Consider the following 26,328-nt stretch of genomic DNA (forward strand, 5'->3'; position numbering starts at 1 on the left):
CAGGGAGGTTGTGCAATGTGCGCGCTCCAGTCAGGAGGCTGCGGGAGAGATTCATGCGCTGTGAGCAGGAGCCGAAGCTTGGAGGCCTGAGCCAGGAGAGGAGGCAGGGGCTGGAATCAAAGTCCCCTCCCCAACCAGCATGGAGCTGAGGACGGGTGGGATTGAGCTCTCCCTTGGGATCCTACTCTTTGGGTCTCTCCTTCCTCCTGAGGTGCTTGGGAAAGAAGGTAAGTGTGGGACCTGCTGGGCTTGGACAGCAAGCAAAAGAGAGGGACCTCTTTGAAGGGAAAGGAACAGGGCCTGGTCTGCTGGTATGGGGCCCAGGGGCAGTATTTCCTGCCTGGAAAGAACTGAAGAAGGGCTGCAGGAAACTGGTGCCTAGGAAAGAGGGTGCGGTGTGGGAGTTGAAATCCAAAATCAAGCCCCCATTGTCTCCTAGTGGCTCAGTGATCTGAGCTCAGGTATGCTTTTCCCCCTTCCCTTTCCACCCCCCTCCCAAGCAAAGCACAACTGCCTCAACATATCCAGTGATCCAGGAGAATTCTTCCTCTGTTTGCATTAAACACTTGTGTTGCAGATAACAAGCTTAAACATAAACTCATGAAGTTGCTCCCCTCACCCCCTTGACAACACCCCCGCAGTTTCATAAGGAAGCTCACTAGAGAGTTAACCCTTGTGAGCAAGCAGCAGTCATTTCTGGAAGGTGTGGGAGATGAGGCAGTCTCTTCAGCTTAGCTCAGTGTAGGAAGGTAGAGATCAGCTTTACAATTTCTTCTTCCACCTCTTCTTACAAGGCTCTCCTGCTCCTCTTCTCTGTCACACTTAGCTCCTTTTATTAGATACGGTGATCTTTTTTTCTTTCATCTTGGCAATTGCATGGTGGTTATGAAACATGTGGGGAATGGGAGTTTTAACAGAAGGGTGAGGAAGAGTAAATCTCTGTTCAGTTCCCTACCTCTCACACTTGATTTCTGGTAGAGACTTCTTTTTGAGTCTGTTTTGCATGATGAGAGATGTCAGAGCTTTTCCGTCCTAAGGATAGCCCCCTCATTTTCTACTCCAGGCCCTTTATCGGGAGGACTTAGTCATAACTGGCAGTTCAGCCATGGGCTCACCTCAGACTCTGTGTGTGTAGAATGCTCATCTAAACTGTTCTTGCACGCATATTTGTATTTAGGATTGAGCTGAATGGAAGCAAATAGTAGACACTGTGGAGAAAGTGAACCCAGATGAGAAGTAATATAAGGCATTGCCACACAGGCTTTGTTTTCCTTAAGTATGTGACCAGTAGTTGTCAGCTACATGCAGAGCTCTCTACCAAATTCTCAGCTATCTCAAACATCTTACTTTGTCTGCATCTGTGATCTACTCTTCCTTCATGTGTATAGCAAGGAGCAGGTGTCCTCTCTTATCTGAAATCTTTCTTCTTTTTGAGTATATTTCCCATGTGGCTGGAGAGCTATGGTGAGATTTCTATGTCAGAGGCTGTGGTCCTAAGAGCCAGTAACCCTAAAATACTTGCATTCCCCATGCTTTTGAAGTCCTACTGACTCATTCTTCCTTTTGTTGAAGAATCCTTGCTGTGGGTTTCACTTTGAGAGAGGCATTTCTTGAGAATGGACTTTGTCCACTCCAGTGACTATGAAGAGGCATGGTTTAAAGTCTGTGAAGGTTCCCGTCCTGGCCTCTTCTGAGTGCCTATTCCTTTGCTCTCTGCTAGAACTTGCTGTGCAGCCCCTCTTCCTTCCACATCAGTGCTTCAGGCCTGAAGTGTGTGGGATAGATGCTATCTGGGTGACGGTTCTGGAAGGACAAGCTAGCACACCCTGTATGGTGATTATTATTATTATTTTTTCTGCCAACAACACAATAAAAATATCTGAAATAGAGATATTGAAAGCAGAGGGGAAGTATGTGAGGAGCCTCTTCTGGGCAGAGTCTGTGGCTTGGAAGGTTTTGCTGTATGACCATCCCATGAATGCAGCAAACTTGTAAAACCTGGATTCCTGCTTTTCCTTTCTCCCAATCCCAAAAGGGTGTTTCGGAGGTGAGAATAGCAGTGCAATCCCTCTTATCTCTGATTCTGGGCCCACAGCCTGCTTCCTCATTCCACAGGACTCCTGCTGATCTGCACTTTACACTGTTAAAGTGTAGTTGGCAGGCAGTATTTGTCAAGCAGTCAGACGAGCGGGAGGAAATCTAGATATTTAAATGCAATTCAAATGTTTCCCCTCTCCTACCTCTCGCCCCCGAATTCTTTTCTGAGATGTTTAGAAATGACCACTCTGAATACACTTACAGGAATCCCAAAGGTAATCCAAAGATTTCTTTTCCTGTGTTAGCAAGTTAGGGCTGTGATAGATGCACTGACATCACTAGTCTGTTCTGTCATTGCCAGCAAACCCAAAGGCAGTCTCGAAGCTGAACATCCAGCAGTGTGGCTTATTTCATCTCCCCTTCCTTCTCCTTGTTTGCCTAAGAAGAGATACCTTTTTAATTTCACTCCAGATCAAGACTTAAGGGCAAACTCTGATCATATTTTCAAATTTCTTTGAGGGCTAAAAATGAATAGAATTTCTTTGTTGAATGGCTCCAGGAGCCAAGACTTAATGTGAAATCGTGCAGTGCAATCCTTTGAGAGGTGGCAATGCTGTGCCCTGAAGCTGCTATTATCTCACTGTCTTGGCTGGAACATTTCTGAGGGGCAGACAGCAAAATGATTTCTAGGCCAGCATCAGACAGTGAACAGCTCTACAGAGGTGTAGAGCTAGGCCGACTGAGAAACTGAAGTCTCATGGCTTTTGGAGAATGTGACAGTGAAAAGTCCTTTTTATGACTTCACACTGGCCTGTCTTTCCCACCGTGTTCCTAGCACTGAATGGTATACTTCTTGCTGTCACCGACTGATCCTTTGTGTTGGTAATTTATTTGATCCCCTGCCTCTTCATCCATTTTGTCTGCTGCCTTCCTATTCCAAGGAGGATATGAGCAGCTGCAAATACTGTCTTCCCATTTCAACAGGTTTCAGCCTCCTGTTTCCATTCTGGGACAGCTTTAGAAAGCAGAAAATGTTGTCAGAATTTAGCACAGCATTGCATTTTTCAGATACTTTCAAATGCATGTGGTTGTTAATTGAGGGGAAGGTTGAAAAGGAGGGGGTCTCATACACAAGGAAGAACTTTCACCTCCTGATTAGCTGTGCTGTTTTATATTTTCCCATTCTTCCTCTAGCCACGCTTTCTGAAGATAGAAGGTCACAAAATATGTAGAGCTGTGAAGTGACAGAGAAAGTGTGGGCTTTGCCTTCTTTGATAAAAATAGGACGAAGCTGTTCCATAGGACGTATAAGTTAGGTCACTGTTTTTCCCCTTCTTTGGTTTTCAGTGAATCTGCTAGACACAAGCACTGCACAGGGTGAGCTGGGCTGGCTTCCAGACCCTCCAGAAGTAGGGGTGAGTATATACATTCAAGAATGGGGAGCTGCTGGGAATGCTACAATGTGGAAAAACACAATTCCAATTGAAATCTTACTCTATCCTCCAGAATCAGACATCTGCAACTCCTCCCTCTCCTGAACCTCTGATCTTATTTTCAAATTTCTTTGAGAGCTAAAAGTGAAGAGACCATTGAATTTCTTTGTCGGATAACTTCAGGAGTAGCGCGGCCCTTTGAGAAGCGGCAATGCTGTGCTCTCAGTTATATTTGTATAAGTACAGCTATTTTGTATCAAGTACAGATGAGTGATCACTCTAGCATCACAACTTCAGAGATGGAGGATGGTTACCTTTGTAGCAGCAGGGCTGAGGGAGTAGTACAAAAAGGCACAAAGGAGTTGATTCGGGAACTATGTTGCAGTAGTTGAAAGAAAGGATGCTAATATGTAGTTAAAGCTCCTCATCCATGCTACCGTCTATCTAGCAAGTCACAAGCTCTCCTATGGAGAAAGTCTTTACCCTTCCTGCTTATAAAGCAGACCTGGGCTCAACCTGCTTCTAACTCATTTTAATAACTTTCCTCTGTAATGTGCTTTGGCTGGTTGAAATTCATCCCAGCCTCCACCTACTCCTGGTAGTCTTGTTAGGTGAACTAGAGCCAGATAGTGAGGTTTTCCTATACAGGCATAACTGCATTCGTTTTATTTGTAAAGCTATTTTGCTTATTATAACCTACTCAAAACAGGTGCCATAGTGACACATACATGTAGATCATCTTTTGCCCATTGTTCTCTTTGTTGTCCATGGCAACTATCTTCATGGTGATTTTAACCCAGTACTGCTCTCCAGACGTGTTCAGGATGAAGTCTGAAGATGTGGGAAAAACAGAAGTGCATTTTAAAAAATAATATGATAGAAAAAAGACAAAACCTTTGTCAAAGAACTTTTTTTTTTTTTTTTGAGTAGGTTCACAACAATGATAAGAGTTGGCATACCCTTCTGTTTGAGCTACATCTGCTTTTCTAAAAAAAAAAAAAAAAAAAAAGTATGTATTTAAAATGTAGTTGTAATTGGGAATTTTAGAAGATGCTAGGGAACGTGGTCTGAGAGCATGCTAAACTGATAGATCGAGACGCTGATGACTGACAAACTAACGGATAATGAAAAATAGATCTTCTGACTTCTGATGAGCAGCTTTGTTGTAGGATTTTGTCTAACTGTGTCATTTCCTGATAACTGTCAGGTGGAGGGTCTGACAAATTGCCACAAGCAAAAGGAGAACAATGGGTGATTCTCCTGGTATCAAAATTTGAACAAGTTTCAGAAACTGTTCTTTCAAAATTCAGAAGGAAATGTATTTGAAAGAGAACTGAGATCAACTCAGAACACTTCTGAAAAAGAGCTTAAAAAGGAATAGTCTGACTAGCTTCAGTATTAACAGGCTGGAAATATCTGAGCTGAATTGCTTACAGAGAAGAGCTGTATTTCATGTAACAATGCTACTTCTACCTAATCTCGAGTGCCAGAGATCTCCCATCTGTGAGCTGGACTTGTGTCAATACACTTATCACACTTAGAAGGAATTTGCTGTGAGGAATTTTCTTGCTTTATATGGATAAGGTCTCTAAGGCACAGTGCAAAGGAGGTTGAATAACTCTGGAGACAGAATTACACCTTTGTTCTCTGCTCTTCTTTAGTCAGTGCTAGTGCATGGAGTGGCATGCCACGTGTGCTGGTTTCATGGTCATGCAGGGTCTGTACATAATGTAGGCAATACTTTCGTTAATACATGTGCAGCCTCTGTACACCAAACTTTAAAGCTGAATACCAGACAGCTTTGGACAGCATAGGTCACTATTATGGACTTTCAGAGTATACTTAACTATCAGTGAAAAATTACCTAAATTTAGTAGTGATGCTAAATTGAAGTGTCTATAGAAATCTGTTGGCTAAAAGTTTTATGTTAGCTTGCTTTGTAATTGTTGTTTGCAAAGTGTTTCGTTTATTTTAGGTTAAAAACTGTTAAAAACTAGGTCCTTAACAAGGCAGACTGTAGTTCCTATAACTTTATCTCCCTCTCTCCACAACTCCCTGATCACCTAGCAAATTTCTTGATATATATATATTGATAATATATTATATATATTATCTCTTTATGTGAGCTGTTGAGATACAAGTAGCAAATGAACATGAGGAGGTGTATTACAGTACAGTGGTAGATTCCCCTCTTCCAACATAATATAGGACTAATGATGAACACTTTGAAAGTGTCAGCAGCCAAGAACTTGCTTGTTCTGATGTCAAGCATACATACAGTCTGGGCAGAGAATGGCTTAAGAGCAGTCCTGTGGAGAAGGATTTGGGGGCGTCAGTTGATTAAAGGCTCAACATGAGCTGGCAATGTGTGCTTACAGCCCAGAAGGCCAACCATATTCTGGGTTGCATCAAGAGAATTGTGACCAGCAGTTTGAGGGGCGATTCTGCCCCTCTACTCTGCTCTCATGAGACTCCACCTGGAGTATTGTGTCCATTTCTGGAGCCCCCAACATAAGAAGGACATGGAGTTGTTGCTGTGGGTCTAGAGGAGGGCCATGAAGTTGATCAGAGGGCTGGAGTATCTCCCCTGTGAGGACAGGCTGAGAGAGCTGGGGTACCTACAGAAGTGAAGGCTCTCAAGGGACTATATAGTGGCCTTCCAATACCTAATGGGGGCCTATAGGAAAGCAGGGGAGAAACATTTAAGAATGGCATGTAGTGACAGGACGAGAGGAAATGGTTTCAAACTGACACAGGGTAGATTTAGACTAATATATTAGGACACATTCTTCACCGTGAAGTTGGTAAGACACTGAAACAAGTTGTCCAGTGAGGTTGTGGACGTCCCCTCCCTGGAGGCAATCAAGGCCAGGCTGGATGGGGCTTTGAGCAATCTGGTCTAGAGGGAGGTGTCCCTGCCTCTAGCAGGGGAGTTGGAACTAGACAATCTTAAAGGTCCCTTCCAACCCAAACCGTTCTATGATTCTTTAAGGTCATCCCATGTTGTGCAGGCAGTCTGGTTACTTGCACTGATTTTAAAAATCATCAAAACCATTGGTAATGGACTTCTGAAATGCTGTCATGAATAAATAAAATGTCAAGGCACAGTAGCATTGCTTCCTGTCAGGTAGTAAAATAATAATATAATAATCATTTTAGTAAAATAATAATAATCATTTATCTCTGTTTTGCTTTCAAGTATAACTGCATCAGTTTTGAACAGATGGTGATGAGGAGTTGCATTATCCTCTTGCAGTTTGATTTCAATAGACAAGATTTTGAGCAACCCAATATGGTTTCGAATTTAGCCTTGCTGTGTGCAGGACAAACTAGGGACCCAGAAGTCCTTTCACACCAAAATATTTCTGTTTTCCATGGCTGTTTTGTTTGTTAGCATTTTGAATTTGTATTTTTAGCTCAGGCAAAAAATGGCTCTCCCAGTTCTACTTGATTTAATGTATTCAGTTCTGTCATATCTACTCCTGTGATTTGATCTATCAGTTTATGTAGGCCTGTGATAAAACGCATTGGGCAAGCCAATATTTGTGTTTAGTTGCTATTATTATTCTATGCCTAACTTGTGTGTCAGTCTTCAAATTTTCCTTTTGTCCACTATTTCTGATTTCATTTTTGTGTCTATAGGAATGGTATATAATCCAGTCATATTTTCAACTTTATATGTGAATACTAAAGTTCTTGGCCATTTGTTCTGTAGAATGATGTATGCTGGGCCTCTCTAGATGGTATTCTGTCTTCATGCTGTTCTATGGATTGCAAATTATACGCATCATTCATTAGAGGCAAGATTTCATCAGCTCTACAACAGTCATTGCTTACAAGAGAGGCCTTTTCAACAGTTACTTCATTTTTAATTCTGTTATTTCCAGAATCACAAGCACACTGTTGCTCCCACTTGTATAAATGGGTACAATTTCTCCTATTGTATTAGTATCCTAAGTTCAGAAATGCACAGTTCTCAACTGGTAGATTTTTAGTGTATGGAGTTTATGTTCCATGCAAGAGTATAATATAAGAAAAATATTGTTGTTGAAATTTCCAAATGATGTTCACTACTTTGTAGGCTGCCAATGTTCTGTGTTTTGAGCATGATGAGGTGGAGGACATTATTTTTTTTTTCTGCTTGCTTCCACACATACTTCAAAATACTGCTATCAGTTACAAACTTTCTACAAAGACCCATACTGTGAACAGTACCTTGCGTGCTCAACTTTGGTTCATTTTCACACAGGACAAAGAATGGGCATGTGAAGCACAGTGACCTAATAAATCTCAACTGTATTCATAAATAGCCACTAGCTCCAGTTACCATGGTTCCCAAAACACTTGGAAAGCTTTGGAAATAATAGAATTCTTGTGCAGCACTGTAGGCCATGTTTCACAGGAGATCTGATTATGAATGTAGCAGCTGCCGAAGCTAAATGAATGTAACTCATGTAAGCTAGTGTTCAAACTATTATATTTGACATCTTATTTTTCTATTAAATCCTTGTCATAGTAAAAACTTCACACTGCTCAACAATTTGCTTTAGCTAATAGACTAGATCAAGTATTTGTGACCTGTCAGCAAGTTTTACATCACTGACCACAGTGTTTACAGGCCTCCAGGTTTTAGCAAGACAAGGTAGATCCCAGATGTTGATGCTATCTGATGGCTGCTTTCTGTTTCCACCATTTCTACTCAGACAGATGGGTCTGGCCACGAACATTATTATGTTGTGGTCCACACACACAGCCCTCAACCTGCAAATGATTTCAGCACAGCACTCCTATTTCACTAAACCTGAGTAGTTCACTTAATCTTCAGTATCTTATTCAGATAAGTCTTACTAGGAACAAGTCTCAACAAGACTGTAGGATCTGAGGATGGTATGAAAAATAACTATCAGAAATGCTATTGTGTGCATCTCTTTCCAGAGCTGTTGATAATATATGTCCTCTAGGGTCTTACTCAAAGAGCTGTTATTGCCTCTGACCCTGAAATAAAGCATTGTTACATTCCCCTGCCTGCTTTCAACTTAAGTATCAGGCACAGGTTTTTAACACTTTCAAATACATAGTTTCGCTATTTAAATAAAGGATGAATTGCCTAATAAAGTCAATAACTAACTGGAAATGGGAATATCTCTGGCTTCAGCATCATAGCTTGATGTGCTCTACTGCTGTTGATACGTAGACCTGGGGAGAGAGTTGTTGATGATAAATAGTTCTTTTAAATATTGTATGTGTATTTGGGAGAGAGGGAAAACAATGTTGTGCATATCCAGGTATACTTTACTATATTCAGTGAAGCGGGCTGGGGAATAAGAAAAGAGAGATGAGAGGAAATTAGTTGTAAATTGTAAATAGTTGTACAATAGCTCAGATTGCATAAGCCACCAACTAAGTAGCTGAGGCTGAAGTTACTGTTGCACACCCAAGAAGCAACCTAAGCTAGTGAATTTGGATTCTCCTCTGAAGGTATTTAAGATCCACCTGGATGCCTACCTGTGCAACCTGGTCTAGGGAGCCTGCTTTGGCAGGGGGGTTGTACTGGGTGATCTCTGGAGTTCTCTTCCAATCCCTGCAATTCTGTGATATTGTGAACTTAATGTTACGACTTGAAAGGCAGAAAGAACGCATTCCAAGCTACTGTGAAGATGCTGTACAGCCATTTCATTCATTACCATGATTGCTCAGGCACTGCAATGACGACAGCACTGTTGCCTAGCAGTTTCAGGAAGCTGGCTCATCTTTTTATAGCTGATAGACGAGAGCGGACAAGGTTCACTGAACTTCCTCACATCAACACAAAAGCACCAGGAGCCAGCTGGAGCTTTCAGATGAGGCTGCCTACAGCAAGATCCTCTGAGAGGACTAACAGGCTATTTAAAGTTTAAAAACAGAACACATTTTATTACAGTATCAACTAGAATACTGCTGAGTTTGCAGGCAGACAGGTTAGAAAGTAAAGGCTTTGTATTTACTTTTTTTCTGCATGTTGTGTCCTTGCTGGGTTGACTCATGCTTTGAAGTGTGATTCTTACTAACTCAAAAGCCAAATTGCGGAAAAATTTGCTGATTTTCTCTAGTTTCTTGGAAGGTTATTTCTGTAGATTTTAAGAACTATTCTTGCCTTCTCTGTGCTTGGCCTGGAGCCTGACATCTGTCTACTCACTGTGACTTTCATGCTGCTGTTTCCTGCAACTTCTTTTCCTCAGGTATGCTCAGCCATTCCAGGTAGAAGGCACAATTACCCTGTCCCATTGTGAGATTCAATATGATCTGATGCTCAGCTTTAAAAGGAACCCATGGAAACAGAGCAAGTATTGCTCATCACCATCAGATTCATTTTTCAGGTTCTGCATAAATTTTATAAGTGTACCACACAAAACCACAGGTCACAGCATACCAAGATCTTCACTTTGGCTGTGTAGAATGTAGTGCCCAAGTAGCATGAGAGTAACATTTGCTTTATTGTTAAAAGGATTTTAGACATGAACTCTGAACTCCTTAAAGGCATCATCTGTTTTTCTGTTCCTATTATTTTTAAATCGTTATTGATACTGTTAATGCAGATACACAAGAAATAAGTGTTCCCAAATACCAACATGAAGTGTTGGACAAGACTTATTCTCCCTGACCTAGTAGTGTGTGGCCAAGATTGTTTTCATGCTAGACCTTAATATCGCCAGACAGTTCAGAGAATGAGCAGACAGCAGAACCTGGATTTGATAAACAGGTTATATAATCAATACACTGTAGTCCTGTGGCTCAGATTAGCACCTCACCTTCCCATAAGGACATGAATACAAGTTAAACTGTAAGGAGATGGGTAGGATAGAGACCTATGCACTAGTGCCCTAAAGGAAAAACAATTACACAACACTGTTGCTCCTCCCTGAAAATAATCGATGGATCATTGTGGGAAAAAAATATATCATCCCACCCAGATATGCAGACAAGCAACCATCACTCCTCTGTTGTATGAAAGGCTTCGTCACAATGTGATGAAATCAAACTTGTCTGACCATTGACAAAAGCTCAAAGAAATAAAAGCAGCCTCTGCTGTTCTCAGATGTAAAGTTATAGGATTCATGAAGTCTAGTTGACTAATAACCACACTTCTTTCATCATCATCATCTAAACTGCCCTCCACACCAGAAAGAAAGCTTTGCAAGAGCACTGAGAAATTTGCAGTGAAGGGTCACATCAACTTAATTCTGGAATATTTTCAAAATACCAGTATTGTGCTGCTATTTTCATGATCAGGTTTAGCTTTCTCTACTATAGATTTTCATCAGATATATTTTAACTAGAGAAGCAAGTATCAGCAAGGTGTCTCTACTGTCATGGACTTTCCTCTGAGACATTACATTCTTAATGTAATGTAGTTAAATCTGTAATGTACAGCTAGCCTTCATCTCTGAACCTATATCAAAAATCTTTTTGTCACAATGGCATGCAAATGCTATACAAAAGTCAAAGAGCTTCCGTAGGTAAAAAGTTCTGCAGTTTCTCTCCCTTTTGTGGAAGTGGGAAGGTAAAGAATGTTGTTCATTCTGGGCTCTGGGATTTTTTCTTCAGGAAAACATTTCATGGATTAAAATAGCACTCTGTGTTCTGTTGCAAATTAAATGGGAAAGAGATGCAGTTTTCTAAGTACAGGTATACTGGAGCTGGCTGTACTAAGTCAGTCTTTTGATCTTAGGGCAACTCTAACCCGAAGTTAAACAAGTTAGTGGTTTTCAGCATATGAACTCCTAGCCTTTCCAGTGGAGACATGCATCTTAGTTTAGTAACTTCCAGCTTACCAGCAAGATGCTTGCTTTGTTGCTACCTTTTTAAAGTCCTTTAAAAGTATCCCTGTGCCCTTCCCAAGAGGTGTGCAGGCCACAGATTGGAAGCTACTGTGCTGAGCTAACCTGAAGGCAAATGAAATATAGGTCACAGCAGGCAGGCTCTTATCTGAAAGGAGACAGGACAAGTACTTGGCAAGCTAGAGACAGAGACAAATTTACTGTTGTGAACTACAAGCTCTTGTGACTCCAGACTGAACCTGAGGATTTGTAACTGTCATAGTCAGTTTCTTCTGTCACTGGTTGCTTAACTTTTTAATGCCAAGGATGGCATTTGTATTTGTTGTCATGTTTGTTTGTTTGTTTGTTGTTGTTGTGTTTTTTTTTTACAAAAAATACTAAAATAAAAAAAGGCCATTTTACAGATGCCTGTAGAACCTGTGACAGTATCTCCAAGAAGACATACAAACTGCCCCAGTTCATTTCCATTTTACACTTTATGGCAGAAACTATATATAGTAGCCCGTGGACAGAGGAATTGCAGGTTGTCTTATATTGACTTCTGGACACAGACCTGATCTGGAGAAAGCTTACTGGTAGAAAAAACAAAGTAAGCCTTCCTTAGACTTCAATTCACAGCTGATCAAGGCAGATATTAAAAGGTTATTATCTTCTCTTATCTGTGGATCTTTACTCACAAGGCAGACTAAACCATTACTGTTTACTACAAATATCTATTGGTGCACTTTCAGTTTGTCACTCCTGTCATTATGAACTAGCTTGTAAAGACAGCTCTTCTTTCTTTAATATTGAATCCAACCCAGCAGTGAGAGGAAAGTTGCCTTCCTTTTTGCTAAACTTGTAGTGCTCTGAGATTATTGAGATAGTACTTGCACTAAATTATCTTCAAGGTTTTTGTTCATTTAATGCTAACTCCTATGCTGGAATTATTTTACCCTGTATTATACAAAGACTTTCAAGGACAGATCTTTGTAGCTAAGTGCTTGTGTTAGTATATGGGTTCCTCAGAAGCACAGAGCACCCTAGCACCCTTTAGTCTTCAAATCCTGTAGCTACATACTTAGACGTCTTAGAAAGGTGAGCCACTAAATAAGGCCCTCTCTTGAATGCCTGGAGTAAGGATACAGTGTCTGGAATGAAACTGGTACAAAGTTACATTATTAAAGGAGGTTAAATCAGTGTCATGGGCCAACAAGCTGGAGAGACAAGTAATTCATATTGATTGAACCTGACTTTACCACACACATTCATAAAGAACATCACATTAAAAATTAGAGGCGTATATTTTGATTTTGCAGCAGATTCTTTGAGGATGTGAGACAGTTGCCTAGCAACTTCTGGATTCATCACCCTTTCATTAAGTGTTGTATTTAACACTTTAATTCCACTACTTTGAATTTAAAAGCTTCACTGAATAATTAAGTCAGAAACATATTTAACAATAGCTCTGTATTGTTAGCGTAAAGATATCCACTTTTTCCTCTATCCATTGCCTATCAGCAGTAGAATCTAGAAGAAGCATATCCAGCTCCCTTGTTATTCCCTTCCACCACATGGAACTGTGCAAGAGATGTTTTTGCCCTGAACAGCTCAGTCTGGAAGAAGCTGGCCTGAGCTGAGTTAAGAAATAATGGACTTAGCAGTTGGATTTTTTTCTACTAATAGAGTTCAAAGGAAAATTTTCAGAGCTGACACTACTGAAAGTGAAGCTTTGTCCTTATATCAGTTAAGTTGTGAAAAAGGTATTTTTAAGACATGCATCTTGACAGTCCATATCTTTTAGTGAGACTTGAAAAAATCACTTTCTGGTGGAACTTGTCTGTGGCACTGCCTTGTGACAAACTGCTAATGGCAGCTTCTGTAGACCTCGGCCTTCAAATGCAATTGTAGATTTCCTATCAGTTTGGTGGAAGCAGATGCCCTGAAAAAAATACTTTTGAATGCCATTCCTAACCTTGGCACTTTCTTATGAGAACTACTTTGTTATTATTTCCATTTCTGTCTTCTCTTTTAATCCAGTAAATACAGTAAATAAATATTACTTCAGGATATCTTGTCAATTTAGTTCAAAAGTTTTTCAGTGAAATACCACAAGAGGTGATTGCCACTTGATTAACTGAGGTTGATCAATCTATTTCACTCTCCTGATATCCACAGTCCTTTGACCTCCAGTAAGTGAAGTAAGTGTAAATTCCATGTGGTACATGTATATGCCAGCTGAGTCAGAGTAAGAGGGTGGAGTAACACTGTAGATTAATTACATGGCAAAAAAAAAAAAAAAAAAAAGGAAGCAAGAAGGGACACATAGATACCATCTGCATAACTTCCTGGGAGGAAACTTCTAGTATGCAGGTAGATAGGTGCTTAGGTAAATGGGTGAGAACAGAGTGATATGAGCTTGAGCTATCAGCAGTGCTTACTGGCTTGGAGAAACCATCGGTATTTTTTTTTGAGTGGGGCTGCATAGGAAGTACTCTGTAAGTCCTGGCACAAAAACAAAATTTACTTTAGTGCTCTGTGACTCAATCTCTAGTCCTCCACTAGGCATCAGAATCACCTATAAGGCTGTATTTGGTCTGTGGGATCAGAAACTGGGAGAGAGGCTGCAGGGCTGTGGTGTGAGCACAGGAGATGGTGGGGCTGGAGAAGAGGAATGTATGAATATCATACTCAGCTCATGAGACTTTAAAGTCTAGTGTAATACGGAGACTGAGGCCTTGCTTAAATTGCATCTTAACCTGGGGTGTGATTTAAAACCAAGATGCTTAAACTTGTGCCAATACCTATGTGGGCACTTGTTTCAATTTAATTTGATTAAATATTCAAAGCATAATGAAAAAGGCTGTCTTAACATGGGGGGAAAAAGGATCTAAGCTGTTTTCCCTGTGGACATAACCTTCATTCCCAAGTTTTCAATTCTCATGTCTGACTTACTCAACATCAAATATTCTTTGTATTCGATATCTGACCTGTGGTGAGGAAGCAAAAATAGAAGCTCAAAAAAGTCATTGCAAGCGGTAAAATACTTGGCAAACCTTATTGGACTCATACAAATAATATCAGTGAGTTTATATATCCAGCTGGACACATCCTCCTCCTAGCCATTTTTTTGACCGGAGAAGAAGCAGAATCTAGTCTGAAGTCTGGAAAATCAACTGAGTTTTAATAATTAAATTAAGGTTTGCAAAACATCACAACCATAGGAGCATAAACTCCAAATTAATGAAGACAGTCCTGTAATTGACATTCCCATTGCATCAGGCTGTCTCTTCTTTTACCCCCAAGTATTGTGTGCTATTTTCAGGCAGATGATAGTCCTGACTTGGCATATCTTACTGCATGCTCTGAATGTAAACAGTGGCAAGGAGAAGTGTATGATACAAGGGAATAATTTTCTGAATCTAAGATGAGACAGCATATGAAAAACAGACATTGGAACAGAGGTATGATGAAGGTTTGTTCAAGGGTTCACTTCCACTCACTGTGGTTCCTTTCAGTTTGGAATGAGCTAGATCTTCATTAGCATACCCTCTTGTGCTTCTTTCATAAAGAGTTAGGCAGGTATGGTGCTGTAGATCAGATGCTCAGTGTAAGAGGCCTATCAGCTAGGCAAGCTATGAGCCCTGAATGCTATATGAGAACAGATCTTGTAGGCTAGATTTTGTCATATTTGAAGTAAGTGATACTTGTTTCTCACATCTGTCTAATGTGTGTTTTCTTCCACCCTGAGAGCAGTGGAGTGAAATGCAGCAGATAATAAATGGTACCCCAGTCTATATGTACCAGGACTGCAGTGTACTCTCTGAGGGTGACACTGATCACTGGCTTCGCACCAACTGGATTTATCGGGGTGAAGCAGCATCTCGTGTTTATGTGGAGCTGAAGTTTACTGTGAGAGACTGCAAGAGCTTCAAAGGTGAAGTGGTGACCTGCAAAGAGACCTTCAACCTCTATTACATGGAGTCTGAGCAGGATGTTGGGATCCAGTTCCGCCGCCCCATGTTCATCAAGGTCTGTAGTGCTTTGGTGAAAGACTGTGTCATCTCTTTCAGCTTAAACTGGGCATGTCTTGCTGGCTAAGGGAAACAGAGAGCCAGCATCTGGGGAAAGAAAAGGAATAAGTGTTATCCTTAGAATAAGCTTTGCCCTAAGGGCCCCTCCGTGATGCTCGAAGCAGCCTCTGCCAGAGGTGGCAATAGTTTTTCAAGTCAGATCAGACCTCCAATTCTTCTTAAACACTTAGTAAACTGGAAATAAATTAGGTGAGAATTTTGAAGGATTATAACAGTGCCCCATTGTTACAGCAGATTTTAGAAACAGTAAAGCAGAAACCAAACGAATTTGACTTGCCTTAGGCAACAAATCAAGAATCAACCAGGTGAAGAGCAGAACCTGAATCAAATATCTGTGCATCTGATTATTTGCTCTGATTGTTATCAGATATAGGGTCTTTTTTTCTACATCTGGAGGTGTTGGCTTGTTATAATGAAATTCCCCCTTGTATGAAAGTATATAGCACTACCATATTTTACCTGCTGGTTCTCCTGATGTACTGCTATCTTGCCATGGAAATACTTGAACTGCAGAAAAGTGAACATCAGATTTTCTAGTAGAGGACATTCTATAACTCTTTTCTATCCTAAAACAAACTGCAGACCTAGATTATTTGACTGCTCTTTCCTCTGCAGATTAAATGACATTTTAGAAAAACAAAGAACTGTAAAAGCTACCACAGGTAGAGCAGGAGAAGAGTAGCTAATTCTCCACCTCCTCTCCCAGTGCACTTCCCCCTTGGCTGGGGCAAATCTGTATCTCACAAATCTGTGAGATACCTCCACAACTCCTAAATTGGCTTTATGTTCCCACTACCAGCAATAGCTGCAGAGCAGATTCTTTAATTGGCCATCCAGCTACGTGGAGCTGGTGCTGTACTGTTATGAGGAGGGGCCTACAATGGAGAGGATTGTTTTTAAAGGTCTCTAGGTAAAAAGACCACCCCTCCTGTAGTCCAGCTTTTCTGTATCACGTGATGTCATGGAGGCCTTTCCCATCTGCCCACAGAAAGCATCACTCTCCCAGTTTCATTGCTGTGTTGGTGAGGAAGTGGAATGTAAAAGTGTGGAAGCATTTTTTCACCCAACTATTTTCAGTGCTTTAAAGTACTGAATACTGCATGACAAGCACCTTGGAGTAGAAGTCCTGACCCGCATCAAGTGCAGCCTGGAATCAGGTAGCTGTAATTCACTCATCAGCGAATCTTGAAGTGCTGCTGTGATTTTATTGTATACTGATTTGAAAACAAAAATGATCACTGGAGAGACTTGCTCCTGATTTGGTTATTTCTGCTAGGGGTAGTTCCTACAGTCATCCAAGATCACAGATCCAGAACACAGTGTACTCTGTAAGACAGTGAATTATTGCAAATGAATTGAAAGGAAATGGTGAAAAGGATGGAAGCTGGAGAGCATGGCAACCAGTCATTAGCACTTCTTGGAAGTGCAAAGAAGGTGTGAAATGCACTGAGATTAGAAACAGTCAACCATTCTGTCTGTAAAAGTCCTTAGTGTAAAAAAATGTTTGACAGGCATAGGTATTTCAGAACTGCTGCCTGCTTGGAAGTTAAGCTATTGTCTTTTTCTCTTTTGTTTAGCTCAACACTGTGGCAGCAGATCGCAGTTTCACAAACAGAGACATCGAATCTGGTGCCATGCAGCTGAACACAGAAGTGTGCCCCATTGGGAAGCTGTCTCGTCGGGGCTTCTACTTAGCTTTCCAGAACTCTGGGGCTTGTGTAGCAATGGTGTCTGTCCGAGTGTATTACAAGACCTGCCCAGAGGTGGTGCAGGGCCTTGCCCATTTTCCAGAGACACTGGCAGGTTCGGAGGGGCTTACAGAAGTGCCTGGTGCCTGCGTGGAATATGCAGCTGAAGAAATGGGCTCTCCCCCGAGGATGCACTGCAGCACTGATGGGAAGTGGCTGGTACCAATGGGCCGATGCCTTTGTGCTGTGGGGTTTGAGGAAGTCGATGGGAGCTGCGTAGGTGAGTATGCAGACAGACAGTGGCTGTAGGCCATGGGAGAGGTTCCAGGGAGCTGGAGATCAGAGCATCTGTAAGCACAAAGTGAGAGCAGGGGAGTTAGTGTGGTCTACCTCTCTCTTGCCTGCCCTTTGTGCCTGCCAGGCATTTCTTATACCGTTTCTCCCCTCTGTAGCTTATTTTCCAATTGTGATTTTCTCCTTATGTGTCAGGTGTAAGACCTGCACACACCTCTCCACTCCCTCTTGGGCTTTATCCAGGAGCCTTCAGCTCTGGAGCTAGTTTCTGCGAGCTGTAACTGTGTGACTGACACTGACTCACTCCACAGCTGGTTCCAACCCTTAAATGGCGGCCTTGTTCTTTCAGGGCAGATGGATCAGATGCATGGAACAACGCTTGTCCCATGATTAGAAAGCTGAGAGACAGAGGGCGGCAGATTTCTCCTTCATGCCCCCTTTTGCTTACCATGGGAAATTGTGAGCAGCACATTGCATAATACCATCTGTGCCTGGCTCATTTCTGAGGAAAAGCAATTAGCAGGCATAGGAATCACTATGGTACTGGAATGTCGGAGTGAGACAAGACTGTTGGAGCAAGCAGTGCAGGGCTCCTTTTGTCACTGACAGGACAGGACCCAGTTTCTTACAGCAACTACATGTGTATGTCAGGGGAGAGTGTATGCATTGTGGTTTGGGAAATATGCGCTCACGCAGAGAGAGAGATAAAAACACATCTCTGCTGTTGTTTTCAGGCTGAGGCAGTCCAGAATACAGAAAAAGGAATCCATGCATTGCTTCCAGGATCAGCAGGATGACCCTATTTTTTTTTGCTCTATTCTGCTCTCGTTCCACAGCAAACATCAGCTGCCCCTTTGAATCTTCAATTCTTGCTGCTCATTTTGCTTGGAGAGCTAGCAAAGGTTGAAACACAACATCATTGCCCTACTCCAGCAAACCCCACTCTTGTACAGCCCAGCCAGTTTTTCCACTTAGGTACTACAGAGCTCTCCCCGCCTCCTGAGAGCACTCCCCTGGGAAGGGGCAGGGAAGCTGTCATGTCTGGACAGGCCCTGGCTGCTATCACAGCACAGGTTAATTTTACATCTGTGCTTTTATCCCACTCTGCTTAAGTACAACTGTAACTTCAGTATCTTCTGTAGGATCAATAGGGAATAGGGAAATTTCCCAGGAGAGAAAGGGAAGAGAACCTAGCAGGGGTAGGGAGAGCTAACTTCATGCCCCCAGAGCAGTGTGTTATATGAGCATCAGAGGAAATGGTGAAAGTAGGTTACCTTTTGGGGAACATCTTCAGTTCCTCTTCATTTATAAAGACTTTGTGCAAATGACAGGGGACAATCCACATCAGGATGAAGACTGAGGTAAGGGCTCTTCTTTTGTTCTCCAGAGATGAAGGACTTCCCCTTCAAGTATGAACATAGGGAACATGGGGACAGAATGGAGGAAGAAAACTATGAAGCAGAGAATTCTAGTTCTGATTTTTGCCTAGAGCAATAAGAGACGAAACAACAACGACAACAAAAAGCTAGACTATGATCCTTGCCTCATAACGGAGGAGAATCTGATCTCTGGTACAGGACAGGAGGCAACAGAAAGCCACAAGACCAGGTTTTGAACTAGTTCATTTGACCCCTTGGTGATTTTCCAGTTGTACAGAGCTCAGCCATCCCACCATCCCAGTAAAGCTGTGCCTACCCAAAGCATTACATCTCAGCCTCTCACAGCATTGCATACCTTGCTGTCAGTAAGCCTAGACCTCTGTGATTAACATCTTCGATTAAGTCATTTACTGCGAACCCAGAAGGCTGCCTTTGCCCCTGGCTTATATTCTGGTTTCTTGATGGGTTCTGGAGGGTGATGGGTGAGTTGGTTACTGATGCTGAAATCCCTGCCAGCATCATTCTGGTGCCTGTAGGCCTCCCAATGATTGCTGGCAGTTTCAGGACAAGAATGCTGGTAGGGAAGAGTTAGATCACTGTTTCCCTTTCTGCCTTCTGGTGCTTGCAGTGATAATCTTGCCCTTTCTCAGGCTTGTTTTTCACTTCTTGTTGCCTGGAGCTGGGTTTGGAGTAAATGTAAAGGGACCCAAGAAGCCAAGTTCCAAGGAGTGAGACTGGAGTAGAGCTGACTGCCAACTAGAGGCAGGTGCTGCTCTGGTGATAGCCACAGGACCCCACCTCTGCCCTGGTGATAGCCACAGGACCCCAGCGAGCAGCATGGAGCTGCATCAAGGGTGGGCCGGGCTGGGTGTTAGTATGAGGTTCTTCATTGGAGGATGCCCAGGTCACAGCTTCAAGCTGACAGAGTTCGAGGAACGTTTGGACAACGCTAGCAGGCACAGGGTTTGAGTTTAGGGTGCTGATGTGTGGAGCCAGAAGTTGGACTCAGTGACCCCGTGGGTGCCTTCCAACTCCACGTGTTCCGCGGTTCAGCGATTCTACGGCTAGCGCCCGATCTTCGACCTCCCGACCTCGCTCATCCTGGGGGAGCCGAGGCAGAGACCGGCCTGTTTCTGCCAAGCGAGCCCACAGAGGCCACGCTACAGCGAAGCGCGAGCTAAACGCCTCACGGGCAGCAACGGCAGCGGGACTGCCGGCCAAACGCCGCGGGGCAGCGCCCACGCACCATACGGCAGAGCCTGCCGTACCCACCCCTACCCAGCCGGGCGCTCCGGGGCAGACTTCGCACCGCCTCCGAGGCGGGGCTGGCACCGCCTCCGTGACTGAGGCCGCCGGTCCTGGCCCGGAGGCGCGGGGCACCTCCCCGGCGCCGTGCAGCCACCTGCCGGCCGCTGCTGGCACGGCGGCAGCGGGAACGTGGGCCCCCGCCGCTTTGGCGGAGAAGCCGGGCCGCCGGGCGCCTGGCATCGCAGCACCTCATGCGAGAGACGGCGGAGCGATGCCGGAGGCGGCTCGGGATGGCCGAGCTGGGGGCATTAAGGCGCCAGGGCCGTTCCCTACAGGCCCCGGGGCCTCAGTCGCGGCTGCGGGCCTATGCTGCGCCTGCCGCTTCCGAAGCGCCGGTCTGGCCTGGGCTTGTTTTGGCTTGTTTTGGCTCAGTTGCCCGAAACTGAATGGCCTCGTTCGTACCGCCCACGGGGAGCTGCCCCCTGCTACCCTGACCCTCCTGACGTGCCCGGGCCTGAGCCCGAGCCCGGCTGCCTGGAGGCGTACTGATGTCTTTGTCGTACAAGCTGCTGTGTGCCATCGCTCCAGCCTGCAGCTCCTGACCCCGTTTGGTTTTTAGTGTAGACGTAGCCTAAGGTGATGTGACCTGATCTGGCAGTCTGGTGCCTTCCCTGCTCCCTCCTAGGTTTCTCCCTTCACCTAGATGTTCCTCTCAGTGCCACCTCACTGCTTGAGCAGGGAGGTTGGACTAGATGATATCCAGAGGTCCCTTCCAACCTCCCTGCTCGAGCGAAACCCCTTGGAACATAATACCCGGTATTGTGCCTACATGGATTCTGAGTATCTCAGGAAAAGGACTCTGCAGCCTCTCTGGGAAATCTGTTACAGTGCTCAGTCGCCTTAACATTAAGTTTTTCCTCATCTTCTGTTGGAATCTTTTGTGGTTCAGTTTGTGCTTATTGCCTCTCATCCTTTGTCTGGGCCCCACTGAGAAGAGTACTGTGCATATTGATCAGATTTCCCCCTGAGCTTTCCCTTCTCCAGGATGATCAGGCCCTCAGCCTTTGCCCATCTGATATACGTTCCATTCCCTTAATTGTTTTAATAGGCCTTTGCTGGACTCACTCCAACTCTGTGTCATTTCTGCACTGGGGAGCCCAGAACTGGGCACAGTACTCTGGGTGGGGCCTCACTAGGGCTGAGCAGATGGAGAGGATCACCTCCATTGACCACATAGTTGAACGATGGTAGCTAAAAATAACAGAAACTTTAATTCCTGGTTCTGTTATTTTCTGAGTTTGGAAGTTAGAGAAACATACTGTAATGCATCAAAGACAGTATCAGATGTTACAGAGAGAAACCCATGGCATGTGTTCTCTTGTCTTCTATGTTAGCTTCCTAGCCCATCACACTCACCGCTTTTAGGTAAACTGTAATTACCTAGATATTCTGTGGTGCCCTGCTTGGTGATATTCTGGTACAACACTTGTAAAGATGCTTCTGCCCACTGCCTATGTGGTATGAAGTTGGCAAGCAGAAGACTTTGAGGAGTACAAGAACTTAGAACCAGTATCTGTAGCCTGACCAGCTTTCTTTTTCTCATGCAACATTCTAGAGATTCCACTTCTTTGGTCTACAAAACCTATCGTAACAGTGATCCCGCCTTGAGTTTGCATCTCTTCTCAGTGTGCTCTGAGAAGATAATTGATACATATGACCTTCATGGATCCCTTCAAATCCAAATATTTCTGAGCTGAAAGAACTGAAGAAAAGCAAGTAAAAGGAGTGTTCAAGAAACTAAATGACACTGTCCAATTGTTTCATAGATTCTTGGATTGGAAGGAACATTAGCAATAATTCAGTTCCAACCTCACAGCTGTGGGCCACCCACTAGATCAGGCTGCCCACGGCCCCATCCAACCTGGCTTGAACACCTCCAGGGATGAGGCTTCTACAGCTTATCTCTGCAGCCTGTGCCAGTGCCTCACCAATCTCCGAGTAAAAATATCCTCCTAATAAATAATCTAAATCTCCCCTTTTAGTTTAAAACCACTGCCCCCTTGTCCTGCCACTATCTGTTCATGTAAAAAGTTGGTCGATCCTGTTGAACTTATGTTGACTTATTTCTTCACAGCCTGCCAGCGAGGATTCTACCGTCACTCTCTGGAGACTAAACACTGCCTGAAGTGCCCCCCAAACAGTTCGTCCAATGAGTTAGGGGCTACATCTTGTTCCTGCAATGCAGGCTTCTATCGGGCACCTTCGGAGAGCCAAAACATTGCTTGCACCCGTGAGTTATGGCTGGAGAAAAATAACTAAGAGACAGAAGGAAACGGGGTGCTTGGAAATAGTGATGAGAAATCGGGGGGGGGGACGGGACGACTGGAGGTAACAGAGGGCATAGTTCAAAGTGTGTCAGCAGATGGGAAACTGCCTCCACACTTTGGGTGTTATCAACTGTATCTAATACTTTCTTTCATGTTTCTTGTAGGTCCTCCCTCAGCTCCTCGCAATGTCAGCTTCTCCCTTATTGGCACACAGCTCAATCTATGGTGGCAGCCACCCAGTGACCATGGTGGGCGAAAGGACCTAACTTACACAGTCTTCTGTCAGCGCTGTCATTTCCTATCATGTGATCCATGTGAGCCTGGTGTGGTATTCTCCCCAAGTGCTTCAGGTCTCACCAAAACTTCTGTGGATGTGGATGGTCTAGAAGCTTATACCAACTACACATTTGCTGTGGAAGCCCATAACGGTGTCTCAGGAATGGGACCTGCTCCACAGAGAACTGCTCCAGCTGTCTGGGTTGCAGTTGGACATGCAGGTTAGCAGATCCAGAGAGTTCTTCCTGCTCACCAGAAAAAGGAAGAGGAATCTCTGTGCATGTTTAAGCATTCTCCATCTTCTTTCTGTCTGCCACATATGTTGGTAGGGTATGCCTCTGGCATGTCAAGTCCCTCAATCATATTTCTTGCATATGAAAGCAACAGTTAGCATTGCCCAGCAAGAGCTGTAAGTCCACCAAGAACTTAACATTAGAGACAAAGTTGAAGACTTTCCTGCAATACACTGCTTTAGTCCAACCAAAATATTGTTATGTGTGTGACAAGAATGGGGCCTGTGATGGTACTCAAATATTGCAAAAAATCAAGCACAACAGAAATCTTGATGTAACTGAAAAGACAAACTTTGAAAAGGTGGAGAAATAACATGTTAGAAACATACAAGTCCTTCATGCATATATAATTTGGCATCAAGTTGGCTAGTTTGGTTGTCCTGTGAATACTTTCCAGTGTGCTGTGAAACACAATTATAGACAAGTGACATTGCAGTGCTCAACAGCCCTTAGTACTTTCCTCAGTTCTGATTTAGTGACAAAACACAACTTCCTCTCTTTTCTTCCTGTTGCTGTACAGAGACAGTGTAGCCCTGAGCTAGGAAAGTAGAGCTACTTTGAGTAATCTCACCACTTCCTGTTGATGAAGGACAAGGAGAGAACCCGTTCTGATACTTCAAACTGCAAACTGTTTAATGTTATCCTTTTATTCATGAATATTATGTATCTGCAGTCACCTGAGAGATTTAGAGCATGACATTTCACAGTGCATTTATGAAATGGAGTTCCATTCGTAAATCACATAGGACAGTGGTGTTAGTGTTGTTGGAGTAGAAAATCATAACATTTTGATTTCAAATTGAAATCATTCGATACAGTGCTGTGTTAAATGTAATTTCTTGGAACACTGGTTTTCTTTTGGGGATGAAAGGTACATACTTCTTCCATTAGGGTAGATAGTTTTGGGGTAGCATGCTATTATAGCAAACAATAAATTACAACTGAAGCCCTCATTTTCTCTATAGAAGAGAAAGGGGTGGCAGTGGTAATGAGTCATTTCTAGTTACATAGTATGACCAGAGAAGGAAAGGTAGTGGTGCTTTGGATGGAGAGTGGGCTTACTTTGCATTGTTTGTATTTCATCCTGATATCCTTTGTTTTCTACCTGGCAGCACCAGTGACAGTATCCCAATTTATCCTGACACAGAGAGATGACAGTAGTCTGTCTGTTTCTTGGCTTGCCCCACGGCAGCGCAGCAGGACCTCAGTGGAGTATGAGGTCATGTTCTTTGAGAAGGTGAGATCTGCCTCATCTGTTCTTTCCACTTTCACCCAAAGTGATGAAAATGTCCTTTCTTTGTTCTGTTTTAGTTACTCAGCCTTGTTTGATTTCTGCAGGGAGAGGAGGCACGTTACACAGTGAAGCACCTTCTTGAGCCAAATGTCACTCTGACAGACCTTCAGCCAGACACAGCCTACATGCTTCGTGTGAGATCCATCACTCCCCTTGGGCCTGGGCCCTACTCCCAGGAGCAGGAGTTCCGCACCCTTCCGCCAGGTAAAGTGCAGTTACTGTATGTCATTAGTGAGAAACTCTTCCATCAGATAAGTATGCTTATAGTACACTAATCTCTTTTTGCATTCTACCAACTGTAAGGCAAAGAAATCACACTCCTACATTCCTTGTCATCAGCGCCAGGCCTTGGTGACAGAGCCTTATTAAGTACACAAAAGTCCTGAATAAGGAGTTCATTATCTTTCATGCTTCCTGTCGTATAAAATTCGACTGTACTTTCTGTTTCAGACCTATTGATCTCAGGTTTGTATGTTGTACTGGTAATTGCTTACTCACACACAGGTTCCTCATCCAAACCAACAAAGGTTTGGTGAAAAATGTAAATATTTAAGTTAAAACATAGTAGATGTTTTTGATTATTAAGTGATACACTGCAATATACATTGCATCTTTCACCCAGGATTACATTTGTTTTTTAAATAAAAGTTGATCATCTTTTCATGCCAGAAGGGTTTCATTTGGTGGGAAGTTTCTTTGATGATATTAGAAGGATTCTACTGCAGTGGTCTAGGAACACTACTGGAATGAGATTTGTAGGGAGAGGCAATTCTTTAAACTGAATTTGAAAATGTAAGATTCCTTAATTTCTTGCAGAAGATCCATGTACTTAAAAGCTAGTCCCTATTTTCTGGATGGTTTAATGAAAGATGCTCTTTCACCTTCCAAATCTTGCCTTCTTGATTTTGATTTTATCAACAAAGGAGATTCGCCTGTTTGTTTGGAGCAAGCAGGAGTATAATGTTAGAATTCAAGTTCAGACATCAGTACGTGCTGGTTTTCAAAACTGCTAAGCAGCCAGTGGCTTCTGTCATATTAGGCAAAGGATTAAACCCAAATTGGGAAGGAGAAGGGGGGAATTAATTGCATAGAAAAGTAGAGAGTCAAAGAGAGTCACTGCTTGCATCTCTGCTATGCCACGGTCTAAGTCAGCTGCTGAGCAGATAGAAGGGTCTGATCTGGAGAGAGGTGGGTGAGAAGAAAGAGCTGCTCTCTATTTCTGAAAGTATCATAGGTTTATGTGGGAATGGATGCCTACAGCTCTCTAGTCTAACCCCAGCGGAGATTATTTGAAAGCTGACCCAGCCACAAGGCTAAATTACTCATCTGGAAGACCAGGGTCATTGATATCCACCTGAAGACAAACTACCCACATGGAAAACAATACTATAGGACTCAAATCTGGTCACTGCTGCCTGGAAGACAAGTCACCATAATTTATTGAGTACTGCTAGCTGGTAGAAGCTGGTTGTGATGTTCCTAACGAATAATTATTGCTCTTTTAAATGACATGGCCATTCTCTTTGTCTCTGCAGACACTGGAGCTCTGTCTGGTGGCGTCATAGCATCCATTATCTTTGGAGTTCTGCTGTTTATTGGGCTCCTTCTGGGACTTCTGTTCTTTCGACGAAAGTAAGTGTTGATTTTTGGAGTTGAAAAAGGTTTAGTGTAGGCTATGGGAGCTTAAGACAGAGTTAAGAAGAGAGAAACTGATCTCTCAGAGGAAGTTGGGGATGAATGAGGAAGACCAGCATGTTGCAATAAGATGGACTGATTCACAGTAATCAGCAATATTGGAAGGGTTGAAAAATCCAGCGTTATCATACTGTTATCATGCCAAACGAATAAAAATAGTGTTCTGGTACTATGGTTTATATAGCTGCCAATCAATTAAGTAGACAACAGATGTATTCAGTCATTTCAAACCATTTTCCATGTACTAATACTTTAACAGTCATCTACCCAGACACGAAGTTCTGCTTCCTCTCTTAAGTTTCTACAAGGCTTCTATTGTTTGTTTAAGATGATCAGTCATTGTATTGAAAATGTGCAGAAAATATGAAATAAATAGACATTAATCTGTAATTCATCAACAATAGAACAAAACTAACTGTATGGAAACAAAGCTCCATTTCTAAATGTATGTGAGCACTACATTTTCTTGCTAGC

General features: G+C 43.0%; 1 protein-coding gene across 2 annotated transcripts in view; it reads left to right on the top strand.

The window, feature by feature from the left end:
* EPHA1 (EPH receptor A1) overlaps positions 1-26,328 on the top strand; it is a 32,104-nt gene continuing 5,776 nt past the window's right edge. Inside the window, exons 1-9 of one of the 2 annotated variants that reach the window (XM_065742181.1) lie at positions 1-227; positions 3,385-3,452; positions 15,023-15,298; positions 16,938-17,328; positions 22,104-22,259; positions 22,461-22,793; positions 23,978-24,102; positions 24,204-24,363; positions 25,695-25,791. In XM_065742181.1, coding sequence (XP_065598253.1) covers positions 140-227; positions 3,385-3,452; positions 15,023-15,298; positions 16,938-17,328; positions 22,104-22,259; positions 22,461-22,793; positions 23,978-24,102; positions 24,204-24,363; positions 25,695-25,791 — 1,694 coding nt within the window. In that variant the 5' untranslated portion in view covers positions 1-139. Of the gene's footprint in view, positions 228-2,029; positions 2,048-3,384; positions 3,453-15,022; positions 15,299-16,937; positions 17,329-22,103; positions 22,260-22,460; positions 22,794-23,977; positions 24,103-24,203; positions 24,364-25,694; positions 25,792-26,328 lie in introns of those variants that run through there. The other variant, XM_065742182.1, reaches the window with a different exon arrangement.

Source organism: Cyrtonyx montezumae, unplaced genomic scaffold (genome assembly GCF_038088225.1).
Source record: "Cyrtonyx montezumae isolate F1298 unplaced genomic scaffold, pur_monq_1.0 scaffold_3, whole genome shotgun sequence".
Lineage (NCBI taxonomy): Eukaryota > Metazoa > Chordata > Aves > Galliformes > Odontophoridae > Cyrtonyx > Cyrtonyx montezumae.